General features: G+C 39.3%; 1 protein-coding gene across 1 annotated transcript in view; it reads left to right on the forward strand.

The window, feature by feature from the left end:
- Nucleotides 1-18,464, forward strand: part of ALMS1 (ALMS1 centrosome and basal body associated protein) — a 60,796-nt gene that overhangs the window by 20,575 nt on the left and 21,757 nt on the right. The window contains exons 6-10 of the mRNA XM_076335644.1: nt 92-1,831; nt 2,468-2,598; nt 10,584-12,336; nt 13,463-13,588; nt 15,337-15,507. Of these exons, the coding sequence (XP_076191759.1) occupies nt 92-1,831; nt 2,468-2,598; nt 10,584-12,336; nt 13,463-13,588; nt 15,337-15,507 (3,921 nt within the window). The remainder of the gene's footprint in view (nt 1-91; nt 1,832-2,467; nt 2,599-10,583; nt 12,337-13,462; nt 13,589-15,336; nt 15,508-18,464) is intronic.

An 18,464-nucleotide genomic window follows, 5' to 3' on the forward strand; every position in this document is an offset into this window, starting at 1 on the left:
TACAAGCCATCTAGTACAAGAAATAGTAGTCTTCACTGATGCAGCTATTTTCTGGAGCCCCAAACTTGATGAATCTTCTGTTTCTTTGTAGGTGAATTGCTGTCGGCAGTTGAAATTACGCAAACAAGTTTTAACTCTGGCACTTCCACTCTCAGTATGTCTATACCAATGAATTTAGAAGTTGGCTCTGATATTCTGTCGCCCCGTGAACTCTCTCCCCACTTCTCAAGATCTTTTGGAGACAAACCAGTGAGTCAGTGCAGTATGTCGTGCCACCGCCTAGAGATAAGCGCTCCGCTTTCTACACAACGGGAGGCAGAGTGTTCAGCTGTCTCCAAACTAGATGAACCAAACCAGCAGCTGCAGACTGTTTTACCTGACTGCTGTTCTGACAGAGAGGGTCCCATGCTTCTTGCAACAAGTGTTCAGGATCTGCTAGCTAAAAATGAGTCAAAAGATGTGAATAGCAGCCCGCAGAGATGGACTGCCGGTTCTTTGGCTGGAGTTAAAAATGAAATGGAAGTTGACAGAGGATCACAAACTTCAAGTGTAGGTGGTAAGAGAAATAAGGGTCAAGAAAGTGATTTTTTGCTTGGATCTGGCGCATTGCAAGAAATACGTAAGCTTTTGGCACAGGCAGAGGATATAGCTGGCAGGTGGTGTGATCCTGTCTTTTCCACTGCCTCTTCTAGAGAAACCGGTGAATCTTCCCCAGTGCTGATTAGAAAGGAGGATGGCCCCAAAGATTCCAGGTTAGTGAAAGACAGCGTCCCTCAGTTTCAGAAGATGCTGTTATGGGATGAGACTATGACCCAAAGAAGTATGCAAGAAGAGGGGTCGGTAATAAAGCCTCTGAATTATAACACATGCAATTTAAGATGGGAAAATTCTTCTGATGTCAGTTTGCGCAATAGTGAAGAGATGATGAAGGAAACGACCAAAGAGTTTAGGACAGGAAAATCGGTAGGAAGGTCTGAGCCAGAAGGCTGTAGTAGTGTAACTACAGACAGAAATCAACCTAGTTTTGTGGGTCTTGCACAAAGCAATGGGAGTAGTGAAGTCGGCACTGGAAGAACTTCAGAGTTGGGGAATCCTTCTTCCTCAGAGCCTCTTGGCAGTGACACCGATGTCCCAGCAGGCTTCCAGAGCGTGTTGTCTAAAGCTAGTGTAGCTGAAAGCAAGGCAGGAGGCATGCGAGAGGGTGATGACAGTAGCAGTGGAGATTCGCTAGCTACCCGTGTCAAAAACCTTCTGAGGAATCCTTCTTCCTCAGAGCCTCTAGGCAGTGACACCGATGTCCCAGCAGGCTTCCAGAGTGTGTTGTCTAAAGCTAGTGTAGCTGGAATCAAGGCAGGAGGCATGCAAGAGAGCGATGACAGTAGCAGTGGAGACTCGCTAGCTGCCCGTGTCAAAAACCTTCTGAGGAATCCTTCTTCCTCAGAGCCTCTAGGCAGTGACACCGATGTCCCAGCAGGCTTCCAGAGTGTGTTGTCTAAAGCTAGTGTAGCTGAAAGCAAGGCAGGAGGCATGCGAGAGAGCGATGACAGTAGCAGTGGCGATTCGCTAGCTGCCCATGTCAAAAACCTTCTGAGGAATCCTTCTTCCTTAGAGCCTCTAGGCAGTGACACTGATGTTCCAGCCCACTTCCAGAGCATGTTGTCTAAAGCTAGTGCAGCCAGAAGCAAGACAGGAGACATGCGAGAAAGTGATGACAGTAGCAGCGGCGATTCGCTAGCTGCCCGTGTCAAAAACCTTCTGAGAAACGGATCGCCTGTGATACATGCAACACAAATTCTGAAGAGTGCAGATGAAGAGGAGAGGAAAGCGCGAGGTAATAAAATGTCTCAGTTGCGTTTTACCAAGTGTTATGTTAGAATGGCAAATATTTAGGTATATGTTTAAGGGATTGCTTTGAAATGACTTTGAAATGAAGAGGTATGGACGTAAGAGGACCTGAGCCTGTTCCCCTGATTTTAAAGGTGTTTATATTATATTATTAATGATAAGCTTTAATGGGACAGGGCTTAAATGATCAGTGTTTTTTAGTAATCTTACGTAGTATGCTAGAATGGGATAGAATTGAACTGTTCCAGTTTGAATACCTTCTTTTGCCTAACATTGACACGAGAAAGTGTTTTGTCCACATAGCTATTAGGCATGCGCTAGGTTAAGAATTTGGGAAGGGATTGTGTGAAAGAGTGACGACTTGAGTCTGAGACTGTAAAGGTGACAGAACCAGGCAATGGGTCCTGGATCCATCTTTCCAAAGAAATGTTCAAAAGACCCATTTTAAATTGTATGCCTGGTCAGTCCATGAGCTCTGGTATTTGATAGTGGTCTTTGTTCCCTCAATCACGGTAGCTAGAAATGCATAGCAAAGTTTTGATTTTAAGTTCTAAAACTGTTATCATACATGATGTGAGAAAACGGAAAGGGAGCTGCTTTCTGTTTTATGTTCTCTGTGTAGCATGGGTGAAGCTAAAACTGGCCAGCCGATCTCAAGAATCTGTGTCAGACTTGAAGGAAGAGGACCAACGAAGAATAGAGGAAATAAAGGCAGAGCTGCTTCTGAGTGCCAAGAAATCTGCACTAGCCAAGGTACAAAACAGACAAACCAGCTGCTCTGGAGAAAATTTTTGAAGTGGGGGATAAATGCTACTGTCTTGCTTGTGATCTTAAAGTGATGAATTATATTCCTGCAGTATTTTTGAAGACTGGTGGCTAGACAGGGAGAGGGGGATGCAAACTAATGAGAGCTCTGTTTAGTGGAGACGCTCGTTTCGGCTTAGTGAGTTTTAGGACCAGCCACGGCACATGCTGTTGTGGGTTTTTTGTTTTTTTGTTTTTCCCTAGACAGTAAATATCTTGGGTGAGGGGGGGTTGGTCTGGGGTGCGGGTGGGGATGGCACACAATTGAAGATGTTCTGAAGGAAGGTATGAAGGACAGAGATGTGGTCAGTGATGATGTGATGGGAGAATTGGTGGTGTTGTGGTGAGAAAGTGCACACAGCTCATGATTCTTAATTCGCTTAATGAGTTCTGCTTTTCACAAAATATTTGTGCATGTGCTGGTTGTGCCTTGTAAACTCCTCCTTCTGTGGAAGGAGTTTACTGTACAGTGCAATATTGTCTAGGTGATAGCAGTATTTGTTTTGTTACTTCCCATGTGTGCTGAAATGTTTACAAAGGAGTCTGATATTTTTGAAAGGATGCTTCAGGGAAGAAGGGAGTAAATTGTTCCTCCTTTATGTTGACTGTATCAAAGGTAATGGGCTTCAAGTGCGAGGAAGAGTCTTATTAGAAAAGAAACTCCTTAACGGTAAGGATGATGAGAGGAAGATTATGGAGTGTTAATCATAGTATGTTTTTAAGAAGAGCTTGGGCATGTATCAGTAAAGAATAATCTAAGTGTAGTTAATGCTGATTTGGGGCAGGGATATAGATTAGATGAGCTTTCAGTCTCTTACAGCTCTATTTTTCTGACATTGAATTGTCATGTTTTGCATATCTCCTTTGGAACATTTCTAGTTCATATATTAACATATAGTATAGCCGAACTGGAATTCGTCTAAGCAGGAGTATATTACCTTCAGTTTGACTTTAAATATCTATTTTCAGCGTTCATCTGATGTCCAGTCCAATTATGTCATGATTTCTAGGGGCTGTCCATATGCCCCAAGATAGGGCACTATTCATAGAGAGTATTTTGAACAAAATAACAGACTGGAAAAATGTGGAGATGTTTGTTTAACATGAGCAGTGGATGGATGATGTATTCATGTGTGCGGGATAGAGAACCCAGAGTTGGTGGAAGAGAGACTGGATAATTAGGCAGAGCTAAAGGTTGGGGCAGTTTCTACTGCCAGTCTACAGGAGACTGTAGAAAACTTGCATTTGAAAATACAGTCATAATCTGTCCTAAATTTTGGGTAAATGCCCTTAGCTTTAGCAATATATCTTCCTTTTTTTTCTTTTTTTTTTTCTTTTCTCTTTGTAGACTGCCTGCCTCCCAGGCAAAGCAGTAGGGTTTTGTTTGTTTGTTTTAATTAAAAGCCTTGCATGAGCAAGAATGAAAAACAATGTTTTGAGTAGTCTGTGTTTGTGTTTATAGTTTCTTGGGCACGAACAGCATTGGTAATATAGTCATCAGCTTCCAAAAAACATCAGACTAAGCTTCTCAATTATTCAGTTATTGATGTAATCTTTGAGTGGGGAACCTGAAAAAAAAAAAACAACACAATTTTATTATTTTTAGAAATTCAGACAATTCTTAACAAAGAAAAAAAATTAAAACACGAATACATTTTTGCTTCAATCTGCTAATTAAAAACTAGAGGCCCTGAAGCTATTTTTTTCCAACTTCCAGATTTTGTTAGATCAGAGTTGTCCCTAACATTAACTTGTTACAGACTGGAACCAAGTATTTACCTTTGTGATTTAGTGTCAGCTATGAATTGTTTTATCCCAATTTAGAGTAAGAAAAAATTAATCAGTTTTGCAAACCAAGACTCCAAGAAATTGCTTTAGGTCAACCACAACACTTTCTGCTTTGATCTTGAAAATATTTTTGCTCTACAATGACTTTAATTTGAGATAAAAAATAGTTTTGAATTTGCAGAATGAAGGTGGCTGGGTTTTTTTAAATTAAAAAAAAAAGTGTTTTTCCCTCCAAGAAAAACAGTATGTCACTGAAAAATACAGATTGTTGAAAACTATTTGACTGAAAAAAATGCAGCCGGTTTTATTGCTGACAAAATAATCTACTATAAATTGAATGGAAACTGTTCTGTAAAATACCTGTTGAATTTATAGAGCAAAGCTGGAAATGCGCTGACTTAAAAAGAACAGAACAAAGACTGTGAAAAGATATGTTCCTTCTCCTAAACTTTAAAGACTGAGAAAGACAAACTGTTCTTAGCACTCATGCAAACGATTCTTTCGTCAGACCGTCATCTTTATTTAGTGCTTCTGATGCAGGCTCATGATGAGTGTTCTTTTTAGAAACTTTAGACTCTGCCTTTCGTTTTTATAGGTGACAGCTCAAGAAATATAATGTGCCGCTGTGATATTTTATTGTTTCTCGCAGAAAGCATGTGAAGCTTGTCTATAAAAAGAAAAGAAAATGCAACGAAGGAGCAGGACAGCTTGGGAGAGTTCTTGTCAGTGATCTTTTACTTCTAAAGCTTGTTCCATCTTTTGAGATAGTTGAGTATCTGTTTGATAGCTGTTTGTCACTGGTGATGTGTTAACAGACGCTCTAAAAAAGAAGCATCATAATGATTTTTCAAGTTCTAGCTGAGCAGAGTGTTTAAGGAGGTGATTGGGACGTATGCACATAAACGGGCTCCAAACATGTACTCAAGTGCTCAGCTGAATAGTGGCCCAAAAAAGGGAACACTCTTCAAAATTAAATTTTCATATTGAGGTACCTCTAATAGCAAGCAGTGCTCATGAGTGTAACTCAGAATTTTATTTTCTTTGTTTTCTCTTCTGTAAAATTGACAAACCTTGCACAGTGAATCTATTTTCTGTACCCTCAATTCGTGGAGTCTTCCTGGTGACTTTATAGCTCTTCCATTACACAAGGAGAGAAATACTCTACTCACACTGTTAAGTTTTAATGTTTACTATAAAACATGGCAGAAACGCTTAGGAATAGATAGCAAACATGGAACTTCTGACATAGAGGGTTTTTTCCTAAATTTCATACTGACTCCATTTGATACTGACTCTTCCTAAAGGCCTTAATTGGCCACTCATGGAAAGAGAAAGTACAGTGCCTTGGGCTTCTTTAGGAGGAAAAGGAGACAAAGGCTGCGGATTTATTAACTGCAAATGTTTTGTAAGTGTGCATAAGAAAAGTTACATTTCAGATTGTCCAGAGATGGGTCTTGTGAGATTTATGATAAGCTGATGGCACTCTCCTATAAACTTGTTTGTGATGAAGGGAGGCAGAGAGTTGCCAAGTCATTCCTATAATAGGTTACTGTTTGACAAGTAATTCCTGCATCTGTGGCCATGCTGATGTGGCTGTAGAGATTGTTTTGCCTGAGCAAGTAAGTTGGCAGTAGAGTACTTACTCTTTTGTTAGGCTTGAGGAGTTAAACTCTAGGATGGGTGACGCTCTTCAGTCACAAAGAGCCATGAACAACATGATGTTTGTTAAGATTTTTAGGAAAAACATATGAAAAGTCAATCCTAGGCTCCAGAAATCAGCCCTGTTACTGTTCTTTCACTGAAATAATTAGGGTCTTTCCAGATAAGAAGAGTTTCAAGAATAACGGGGAAAAGCCAAAGACTTGTAGGCGGTCTTCTGTTCCAGGAGCATTGTCTTTCAAATTTAACCATTGTCTTGTGCCGTTTGTACATGTGCATTTGTTTTGGTCCCCCAGTTGAGATTGAAGGTTTTTGAGTTGCTGTTAGATGTAAGTAAAGTTTCAGCATATTAAACCTAAGAATTTTCCTTCTAAATTGAGGAACTTATTACCCCACCTGTATTTTTATGGGTGCCAAATAGCTATCTCTTGACTTACCTAAGAGTGTTCTCCCTTTGTACACTGTATTCTTCTACTATATGCTGTATTTTTCCATTCCTTGTACTTTCTTACTTTTTCAGGAGGTTCACTGAGTTGTAGCTATAAATTTGCACCGCAGTCTCTTGTGGATCATATGCCATACAGATCTTTTTTGGAAAGATGACACATAACAAGCACAATAAAATATGTGAAAGTCTTGGGAAGATGAGTTTATAGCAACTTCTGTGCTTGCTTTCAGTAGTAGGAGTTGCTGTCTATTACTTCAGGCCATTGAACTGGTACAGGGTTTAGGGAAGAGATCATTTCAGGAGCACCCCTACCCTGACACAGGACTGCTCTGTGTCCTTGCGTTCTTCTACAGTCCCTTGTTGTCCCTCTTGGCTATAGGAAATACAGGAAGCCAAATAAACTAGTTTACTTGCTTAGAATAGATAAGGCCACAGAAAAGTACTGCTTTGGAATGATAATCCAGACCTTGCTGAAATAGTTTACTGCTAATGACATCTGGGATGTAGAAAGGATGGAACATCTGTTGTGGAATACTTGTTTATACTTTGTGACCAAAAATGTTTTTGACTGATTTTTATTTCCAAATTTCAACTAGCTGCTGAGGATGTAATCATCCAAAGACCTGTGTTGCACTTCATTAGTGAAATATACTCTGCTGTTTCCACAATTGTTTCAATCAGTAGGAAAAAATAAATATAGTCTAGATTTTTTTTTTTTTTAAATAAGCTTGTGTGGCCCATCTCCATGGCAGTACATTTATCTCAGCTTTGCTCTCTGCACCTCAATGAAAGTATTGTAATTTTTAATGACACTTAAATTAAGGAAGTGTGGATACTGATAAAATGATATCCACACTTAAGCAATTCTTTCTAAAGAAGGCTGGTGGCCTATAGTTTCACATACACTAACATGAGCTCTAATGGTTTTGATGTAAGGTTTGGATGCTGATGAAATTATTTGTCTTTTGTCTTGTCCATTTCCAGTGTTCACTAACCATGATACTGCCTCTGACGCTAAACTGACCCGTCAGAAAGAATTGGGGTGAAATAATGTAAGAGAGCGCTGCTTTTTAGCATGTTGTGTGAAGTGTGGTGTGGTATTTTGTGTCAGGAATGGGACTAACAGTATGATACCTGTTTTAGTGCATATCTAAGTGAGGGGAATGTCAGTGTGTAGAAAAATGTTCATTTCTCTAGAACTGATACAGCTGCTTCCAAAGGTTAGCGTTTCGGTTGTTTTGTTATTGCCCCTCATTGGAGGTGCAGTGCTAACAGATCAGGTGAGTACTTGCCTTATTTTGCTTCAGGACAAAACCTGTTGCAGTTTTTTGATCAACGCTGACAGTAACAAATTACCGTGAGTGCTAACTGAAGGTTTTCCCAATTGTACTTGCAAGGCTTTCTCTTTGTGCTCTTAGAGTAACAGGCTTTCTGCATGCATCTGGGAGCGTGATGGTTTATTCACTTGTTTGTAGTGTGATCTTTAATCTAGAGGTATTTGCATTTCTTTTCTTCCAAACGACCTTCTCCTTACACCAGTCAGGTAAGTTGCTGCAAAGATCAGCTGTCAGCATTTGGGAGCTTCTGCTGTGATGAGAAAAGTCTTGGAAGCAAAGGTCCTATCCACCCCTACCTCCTGATGCCCCCACATGCACGGGGAGTTGCAGAAAGTAGGGAAATGAGGGTGGTGAGCCAGTCAGAGAGAGAGGATCGCGTTTTGTTTGTCTGTCTTGTCTGCAGAGATTTACTGAGATCAACAATGAATGTGCCTTGTTAGTATCTGCTGTATGTAATGAGTTGAAAGAAGAGTTTGGAATATCCAAACTTCATCAAGTATTGAGACACATTTATTTCTACGTTGCTTGGCAAGTAACTAGGGCTGTTTGCTGAACCCTTCATACCTTTTATCTCTGTATAGTATATTTAGTGCTTTGTCTGCAAAAGGCATGTCGAGAAACCAGGTTACATTTTGAGATGCCGGAAGAAGGTGTAGGTTCCTTAGTGAGCAGGGGCTGTAACCCTGGGAATTTTCCAGTTACTGCAGTGTCAGTAATCTGCCTCGCTGAAAAGGTGGCTGAAAAGGTGGCTGAAAAGGTGGCTGAAAAGGTGGCTGAAAAGGTGGCTGAAAAGGTGGCTGAAAGGCAACACCATCTGATGAGTATGCTCAGAGTAGGATGTGGATTTTTTTTTGTCTGATTCTGCTGAGGGGCTATAGCATATGTTGCTTTAATTTTATTTACCTGGTATGACAAATTGCTGTTGATTGTTGCTGTTGGGACTTTTTTTTGGTGGTGGAATGGGGATTGAGGTACAGGAGAAGATGAAGCAATGAGGACTGGAGAGCATGCTGAAAATGGGAATGGTTAGTAAAATCAGGCAAAGAAACCAGGACAGAAGTTAGTACTAAAGTAAATTATTAGTTTCAGTTTCCTAAATGACCACAGGCAGGTAATTTAAGACACAGCATTTTATATTGTTGTGTAAAATACATGCCAGAGATGCCTGAATACGTGTAGTCAAATAGCAGAGTCCTCTGATACTGGAGGGGTGGTATACGTGTGGGACAATTTGCATGGTCAAAGGTGTAAATGTAACTTATTTTTAAAAATAAGATTTTATGAGCAAAGACAACTGACAGTGAACTTCCTTGGTTTTGGTGGGATTAGTGTCTTATCTGTTGCGAGGAATACCTTCTCTTTTTTACAGCATTGTGACCAGCTTTCCAAACAAAAAAATAGTATTTGTGGCAAACATACCTGTTTTGACGGGAGAATGAAAATGATCTGCACCTGAGAATTGGAAAGTTTTTACAAGTTGTCATTTACCTTAAAGAGCAAATCAAAGCTCTGATTATTTTCAGTCATTTTTTAATTATTGTCAGCAGTGGGCCGTGACCATAAAAAAAAAAAAAAAAAATTATTACAGCTCTTGTCTGAGAGGGAAACTGGCATACTTGTTTTAGGGGAAAAGAGAAATCTCAATTATGGAAAATTAAAGCTTTTCTAATTAAATATTTTCTCATGCTTTGTAAAGAGCAGCTTTCTTTTCTTCCCACTTGTTCCCATGTAACTGAGTTCCTTTCATTTTAGTTCTGCTTCATAAATGCTAGAGTCAAACAACTCAACTGCAAGGGAAAACCTTTTATATCAAGTTCTGTTTCACATAGTGATAGTTATGGCATAGCAAAATGTCAGATGCAGAAGTATCCCTGTAACCTTAAAATGTCATGTAATGTAGTGCTTTGATAACGTGGAGTTTGTTTGGACTCTGGTCCAAACCACAAGAGTTTTAGTGTGTGTGTCTGCTACCTGATTTCTTGGGGGTCACTAGAACTTAACGTTCCATACTTGGTTAAGGTTTGAGTACTTACAACTGGAAGTAAACATGGGTTTCTGCGTTGTTTTGTTTTTCCATGGAGCTATGAAGGGATGCCTTTCATCAGTAATTTACAGATCACAAGTAGTTAAGTTGTATACAAGATCTCCATCCTTGGAGATTTTCAAAACTTGATGGGACAAGACCCTGAGCAACCTGTTCCGATGTTGAAGTTAGCCCTACTTTGAGCAAGAGGTCAGACTAGAGACTTCCAGTGGTCTCTTCCAACCTAAGTGTTTCTGTGATTTTGTGTGGCTAACTGGCTGTCTCTTTAATTAATAAAATTATCACTGAAATCAACATATATCACTAAATCTTTGTGTGTGTGTCTAAATCCCTTTGAACTTAGTGAATTTAGATAGTGAATATTCATTCAAAAGATAGTCATATCATTCACAAAACTAAAGGGTTCTGTTATAGATGTCACTGCTGCTGTTTGTTACAGCATCAAAACCTTGTTAGCTAATTTGCTGGCACTTCAAATAAGACAAATTTTTCATTAGTTCCATTAACAGATAAGTTCCAGAGAAAGTGTGTGCTCATTCATGATGACAGACTCTTGATTATTGACAGCACTAGCCTTTCTTTGAGTTCTGCAATCCAGATTTTGGCGAGGGTGGGAAGTTATCCACATAACCTATGTGAATTCTTCTATATTTTTCAGGATCCATGGGTATGTGGTTTGGAAGCTGCTTCTGAGTATAGCCATAATCAGGAACAGGACATAGAGCACTTCAAAACTCCGAGTGACAAAAGATTTCAAACTGACAAACACACACGAGCTGTCAGGACTAAGGAGCTTTTAAAGTCAAGCTTACGACAAGCTGTGCCGTTATACAGAGCTGATCCTTCCGATTGTTGCCTGCTGAAGGATACGCAGTTTAAATCTTTGAGTACCATTCAGACACCTATCTGCAACCGACATCAAACAGTTGCAACTAGTCATTCTGATGCCGTTGTTGAACTTCATCCACCATTGCAGAAGGAATGGGACACATGCGCAATGAGGTCTGCAGCTGCTTCCGATATACAAACAGAAGTCTATTTACCAGCTCAGAAGAAGCTGTCTGTGGAAGAGTGTTCTGAAGATATGGCTAAGCAAATTACTTCTGTCACCTTTTCATCCCGAAAACGTTTGCAGTTACCATTCACTTCCATGGCACTCAGCACTAGTCTTGGTAGAGATGGTCTTGATGGGATAATGCCCTTGGAGGTTGACTCTGCTAGCACTGAGGAACAGAGCCATGACAAACAGCACCGGGAAGGATATAAGACCTGTCCTCCAAGTCCAGTGCTTGCTGGCTTAGTGTCTAATGAGATTGCTTTTACTGCTGAGAGAGACAGGTTTCATCATGTCTCTGCTGACAGTAACAGAGTTGGAGCTTATCAAGAAACAGACTGTTTGTCAGATCAGGATTCTGTAAGCATCCATGCTGATAAAAGACAGACCCTTAGTGCAAAAAATTCTGATGTTCTGCCTCAAGATGTGACGGAGTTGGGCAGGCATAGTGCCAGACTTGTGGGGCTTGACTGCGGTACAAGATTCAGTCAAGAAACGAATAGATTTAATGAACCCCATTCTATAAGCTCTTACCAGCAGGAGAAAAGCAGCCCACCTGGCCACATCCAGTTGTATGAGAGCTTAGAATGTTCAGCTGTACAAACTGATTTGCTGAAGGGCCGTATTAAGTTGTTGGCAGAAGAAAACAAAAGTCCTTCTGATGAATTACCTCTCACTCAGAAAGAGGTTGCGAGGGAGCAAATAGATACGTCCCACCATTCATCTACGGATGAGATTTTATCCACCATGTCTGTATGTCCTTCATCACCAACTAAGAAAGTACTGTCTTGTGTCCACATAACTCTTTCCTCAAAGTGTAGTAACTCAGAGCTGCATAGTGACTTGAATACTCAAAATGAGATGAGATTGTGGGATAAACCTGAAGTTAATACTCAACCCGTGTCTTTAAAAACTCCAGAAACTTTAATAGAAGCTGTTTCTAAATTATCAGCTGCTGACCTTATTCCAGAAGATCAAAGATCTTCATCTTTCCCAATGCCAGCGTCTTCAGCAGATCCCTGCCTAGTGCTTTCCCCTGTTACAAGCACAGTGGGGCAAGAGCTGCCTCTGCAAAGCAGTGAGAGACCACAAGTTACCGTTCTGGGTTCAGGGGGGTGTAATCTGAAGAATATCTTCAACTCTGTAGTTCCTGCAAAAACTGGGAAAAGTACTTCTGATGCTGCCACTCAGATAACAACAGAAAGTCCTGAAAAAACAACCTTTTCAGCAGAAATTTATGTTAATTCACAAGACAGCGAAAATGCTGTCCCCCAGTCATCTCTCCAGAAAGCACATGAACTTCCCAACAATACAACTTCATCTCTTAACAAGACTTCCTCTTTCCCAAGGCAGGGTGGTGAGCAAATTACTGTCTTATATGTATATGTAGACTTTAATCTATTCAAGTTTGAGATATTTATAGGTATTAAAAACCAAAAACAAACCCAGCTTTTTTGTGGAAGTAACATTCTTGAGATAATTTTGATATTTAAAGTTGCTCATATGGGAAAAAACCCAACCCTTAAACTTGGGCTTTGCAGTCTTGTGGGTAGGGAGTTGTATCAGTACAGTTGTGATTCATTTCAGGTTTAGCTGGAACGGAATTTGTTGTGTACAAGTCTGGTTCAAGAAAACTTTCTGACATTTGTTTCTAAATAATTTGATTTGGTTCACTGCTTAGAGTTTATCAAGAGATATATCTGATTACTGATTTACTCTCTAGTCAAGGTAGTACAAAAACTAAGAGGAGAATATGCACATCACTATTTTCAATAGAATAAAATAGAAAATGTGGAGGGCTTTTAAATCTGTTGATGGAGGAATGTGGATGTTGTGCAGTGGTTTCCCACAGTGGTGTTTTATACTACTGATGTGTGTAGACTTTTGTAGTTTTCATGACTTTTCCTGGGCTCCAGGCTTTGTATCTCTATTCTCAAGGTGTAAAATAGTATGAGTTGAGAGAGCAGATTCTTTCATTATATCAGCCGACATATTTTTTTGCACTCTATCTGATCACCTCTTCTCTTTGCTGTTAGAAGTCAGCTACGTTCTGGTCCAAACGTTTGATGAAATTCTGTTATGACAGCATACTGTTTTTATTGACTTGAGAGACAGATATCCACGCTCATTTAAAATTATTTCATGAAACATGGATCAACTGGGAGCTATGTGGGTATGTGAGGGTTTGTTTTTTTTTAAGTCAGTGTTTGTCACCCTAGTCACAAATTTAATATTGAATAGGTAAGTAAGCTATTTTTTCTAGCTAAGAGACAGTCAACCTTCTAACCATTGGGTGGGTATTAAATAATTAAATTAATTAATTAATAATTGCAATTTATTTTCCTAAAGAATAGGGTATTTCTCCAGATTTACCACAGTGGACATCTTCAGCAGTCTCCTTGGGTCCTGATTTGTTGCTTTTATCTTCAGTTGCATTAAAGGATTAAAGCCTGACTTCTGTTAATTGCGTTGCATCCCCACAGATCAGCCCTTATTGCTGCCGTATAAACCTTCTGGAAGTACTGGGATGTATTATGTTCCTTATCTAAAGGCAGGATCCAAAATTTCTCCAGTTGGGTCAGAAACCAGCGTTGAGAGCTCTCACTCAGGTACTTATTTATCTTAGGCCTTCCAAATGCAAAACGATGGTTGTAGTTCATGGATCAAAATATACCTATTTCTTATGCAAAGTTGTCTCAGTTGAGCTGGGAACTCTTCTGTCCTACCAGTTTAGAGTAAGTGCATTGATTTTAATAGAAAAACGTCTTTGTTCATGTTCACACCACTTTATAACACAAAGATGTAGGAGTCCTGACTGAAGGCTATGGTTTAAATTTCTTTGATGAAAGGGATGTTAGTACTCCATTCTGGCAGTGAAAAGAAACAAGGCTCAATGTTTTACAGCTTGATAATTCTTTACTTTCCTCTGGGAATTACTATTCAGTTTGGACTCTTTCATATCTCTGCCAGTTCTCCTTCTTTTTAGTTCCCTTATTTATGTACATTCTCCCCCTTTTTTATATTAATTTGGTATGTGTGCATTCTGAAATATCTGCATAATACAACACGCATTTCAGATAATAGCTTTCTCAGTACTGAATTTCTTTCCTCCATGTTAGGGGATTCCAGTGTAGAAAGCCTTTCTATAAACAATGTAATTTGTAACTGTGGTTTAAAATACATATTCACCTCTCCCCCCCCATCCTCCCATCTCCCAGTGAAAAACACTTCTCATTTATCGGGGGAAAGGATGCTCTGTGATTCATCAACTTCTTTTGCTTTGCCTGCTCTTATTTTTCAGTTCTCTCCTGTACATAAAGAACACATCACTTAAGCATTATAGGTCTTGTTTGTAGGTTGTTTTCAGTGAGAGCTTTTTGACATCCAAAGTTATTTGTAGACAAAACTAACATTACAGAGATGTCCAGTTCCTGACAGACGTGTCCCAGGGAAGCAGGTTGATACAACAGTGACAGTAAGTGCACAGGTTAGTCAGCATAGCCACAAATTGTGCTTGTAACTGTTTGTGTGCCTCTGATCATTACCTTTTCCCAGTCTGTCTGTTGTAATATGGTCAAAAGGAGAGAAACAAATGTGATGCGAGTCTGTTTTGCAAAAAGTATGATGCTAGATATAAAAATTCAATATGCATATGAGGCAGTGCAAGGTTCTAGAAAATGTATGGCAGAATTAAAAAATAAATTTTGTTTTTTAAACTCCCTGCTGCAGCGAGGATTCTTAGCTCATGAGTAGTAGCTGAAGGAAGTTGAGTTGAGTAAGTCTGCTGAATGTAACCAGGTGGTGTTGACAAGGATGATAAATCAGTTAGGGGCCATTTTAGGTTTCTAACATTAGGAGACAGCGATATGATAGTAAGAGAGCTTTTGTTTAGAAGTTATACAGTCCTACTTTAGTCTTCCAGTTTTTCTCCATTGCTGTTCTGAGCTTAGAAAATAGATATTTACATCAGTCAGTGAAAATGTCTGGAATTTTAATGTGAGCAAGAAGGGAGTCTGGACATTCCAAGTCCTGTGTCTGGCTTCCTAGCAAACCTGTCTAATGCTCATTTTCTTGTATTCTTCTCTGCTCATTAGTAGAGTAGGTAAAATTTATCTACCTCTCAGGGAAGAACCTTGTTGCTAAAGATCATGGAGAACAATGTGGTGCAATACCTACTGCTGCTGTATTAGTCACTAGAACTGCTCACTAGAGATCATGATTGTTGGTTGCTGAACATACTGGTACTAATACTTGGATAATAGGCTTTCTTTCAGACACTGTCTTTGTTGTGAAATTTCTGTACCTATTTTTCCTGCTGCCTCTTTTTACTCATAGTTATTGATCTCTTTCTCTTCAGGGTCAAATGATGCTTTTCCTCCAAGGTTTCCGGCAAACTTGCTTGGTTTAAGGGATGATAATCCTCCAGACAGTACAGCTATCAAGCACAAAGGAGGAATTTACAGTAAGAGGGCCAAGCCCAAGCTAGCCTGGGCTGAGGAGCAAATGATACCGCTGGAAGCTTCCCCAGGTAGTTAAAGTGTGTGTTTAATTTTACTTGTGTTTTCATACACATGAAAGAAAGCAGAGCAAAAGAATTATGTTTCAGGATCCATGATTTCTGGTCTCATGGTATTGCTGATAGTCTGCTTGAAGATGCTGAATTTGACTCGTTTTTTTTCTTCCCTATCTTTCTGCTCCTCCCTCTCAGCCCAAATACTTGGACATTAGTATTTGCTAGCATTCCAGTGGCCCCAGTGCTTATCGGAGCCTTTGTAAGATTTTTTTGGGTTTGGTGGGGTTTGGCTTTTTTTTTTTTTTTTTTTTATAAGGCACTCTTAAGTTTGAAGTGCAAAGTCTTCTTTAAGTGTAGAAAGGATGCCTGTGTAGAAAATGACAGAAATTCCCTGGTAAATAAAAGCAGGTGGGATGGCTCTGTATATTGGGTTGGGGTTGTGTTCCTGCCCACAAATACACTGACGTCTTGTGAGGTCATATAAAGTATCTCTGTAATGTTGGTATTTAACTGACTTTTAATTTGATTTGACTGATGTCTCTTTCTTCCTCCCCTCCGTTAACCTTGTTGGATGGTACTCCTGAGGGATGAAGGTCAGGGTTTACTACTATAGTAGTCTACTTTAAGGCTTTATGTGTTGAGAATGCTGACAAAATGAAATTACACTATGCTAACTGATGATTTTGACGGTGTCTCTCATGACAGTAGCTAAAATTAGTCCTGATGGACACTCCTTTTGTACAAAACCTCATTCTGTGATTTTGAGTGGTGGTTGAACTTCCTTGAGTCTGAGTAGGGATGAGGATTTTTGTTGTGTTTGAGAATTGCATCTTGTTCCTGGACAGAAGTAACTGTAAACAGAAAATTGCTCAGTGGTTGCCATCTCTCCTAAATGCAGCTATTAATTCCTCAGGGAAGCTGTTTATTGCACAGTACAGTATTTTGCAACACGTGCCATATTAAACAAAGAGTGAGCAAATTGCAAGGAGGTAATATAATTGTGGCTGTTAATGAGGAATGGGACCTGAAACATATGAACAGTGTAATGGATTCTGAATTAGAGAGTTCCTGCTCTCTTCTAGGCAGTCACATATATAGGGTTTTTGGGAGCCCATTTATTTTTCTTAGTGTCACGTAAACTTGTTATATGAAGACATTTAATGAAACAGATTTGTATGGAGTACCTCAGTGTGATTATTATTGTCCTTTTTAAGCAGGCAGCTCAATATGCCTGGGGTAAGGTCACCCCACAGAGCTGTGCTGATGTATTGATAGGGATTCCTTCTGATGATTTTAATTCTTCACTTTAGAAGGGGTTTTCTTTGAAGGTTTTCTCTTCAGAATGGAGAGATTTTGGTAGTTCCAGAAGATAATTTAAAATGATTGCATAAGACACACTGAACTTCATTATTTTATGTTCATTTTACTTTTTTGGTAAGTGTACATAGGACCAATAGTTGAAGTAGTGCAACAATAAAGACAATGTTATCTTAACCTAGTTTTTCTAATGGAAGAAATAATTCTCTGTGAGCATTTATAAAATGCAAGGATACGGAAACAAGTGGAGTAAGATAGAAAAATGCTTTTCTTCATTCACTGCGGGTAACTCAGAAGAATTCTGGGTCATGGCAGTAGAGCTGAAGAAAGAGTGCGTGTATAGAAGGCAGCTCTCCGAACAAGAATCTGCAGTGACAAACAAAATATCATGTTGGAGCAGAGATCAATGGATACCTGTCTCTCTGAATAGCCTGGATAAAAATGAAAGGGGAACACAGGTGTTAATATAAAATTATCTAATAGTATTTTTCTGTAGTTGTGATGGTCTAAAGACACCGGCAAGAAAAGAACTGTAAGCAGAAATAATCTTTTGTTAAACCAGCCAGTACAGTTGGAAATTTAAGCAAGCTCTGAAGAGACTTGCATGTCTAAAATCTTCTCTGACTTCTTCAACTATATTTTTAGATGGTCTAATAAAAGATTACCTCTACCCACAGAGCTTGTCTAGAGCTTAAAATTATGCAAGTTATGTATTTTTTAAAAAAAGTTTCTCTATATGCGCTTATTTTTATTTTTTGCCTGTTTGCATTCCTTCCATTTTGTTGGTAACTTTTTGAAAATATAGAAATAGCAAAAATTCTGCATAGTATTCCCAAGCCTGATCTCATTTGTCAGGAGGATGTGGAGGAATCCTCTTACATGAGTATATAAACATTGACCTTGTATGGAAAGACAAATTCCTCCAATTTCAGAGTTAGTGAGACTGGGTCTGGTTATGCTACTCATGATCTTGACGTTACACTGAAGTGTCTCTGTGTTGGGAAGGGAAGAGATGTTTTCCTTACATTTTATACAAGTGACTAAATAAAAGTGAGGTTTATGAGGCAGTGTTAACACTATGAATTCACACAGTCGTAACCCTTCCCGAGCTTATCTTGCATCACTTTTTCCCATGTGGAACTGAGGATTTATAAAAACATAGCTTGTGATTCTTGATGAGGTAGGTAGGTGTTTCCTCCTGGGGTAGGGAGAGGCTTGGCTTGTGGGACTTGCACCCTTTCGCTGAATCAGTGGCAAAGCTTGCTCAAATGAAGGAAGGGAGACCTGGTTTCCAGTTCTGTTCTCATCAGTAGATCACAGTCACAGAAACAAGACTGTTTAAAACAAAACAACAAAAATACAAACAAAAAACAAACTTAGGAGGAATGTTGGAGAGCTAGAGAAAAAATAGTATGAGTGAGATTCCTGCCATTAATGGAGCTTGATACGCATTTGCTGACAGCTCCCCATTACCTAGGCACTGGTGTTACCATTAGTAAATGGACTGTTCTTTTTTTTTTTATTGACTTTGTATTTATATTAAAGCTATTACTACTCTATAAGGCATCTTTACATGACATACTTGGCTAAAATGGCATGGAATATCTTGCAGTAAGCATAGGGACTTGGGAAATCCTTCTGGCACTAGCATCTAT

Source organism: Aptenodytes patagonicus, chromosome 4 (assembly GCF_965638725.1).
Source record: "Aptenodytes patagonicus chromosome 4, bAptPat1.pri.cur, whole genome shotgun sequence".
Taxonomy (NCBI): domain Eukaryota; kingdom Metazoa; phylum Chordata; class Aves; order Sphenisciformes; family Spheniscidae; genus Aptenodytes; species Aptenodytes patagonicus.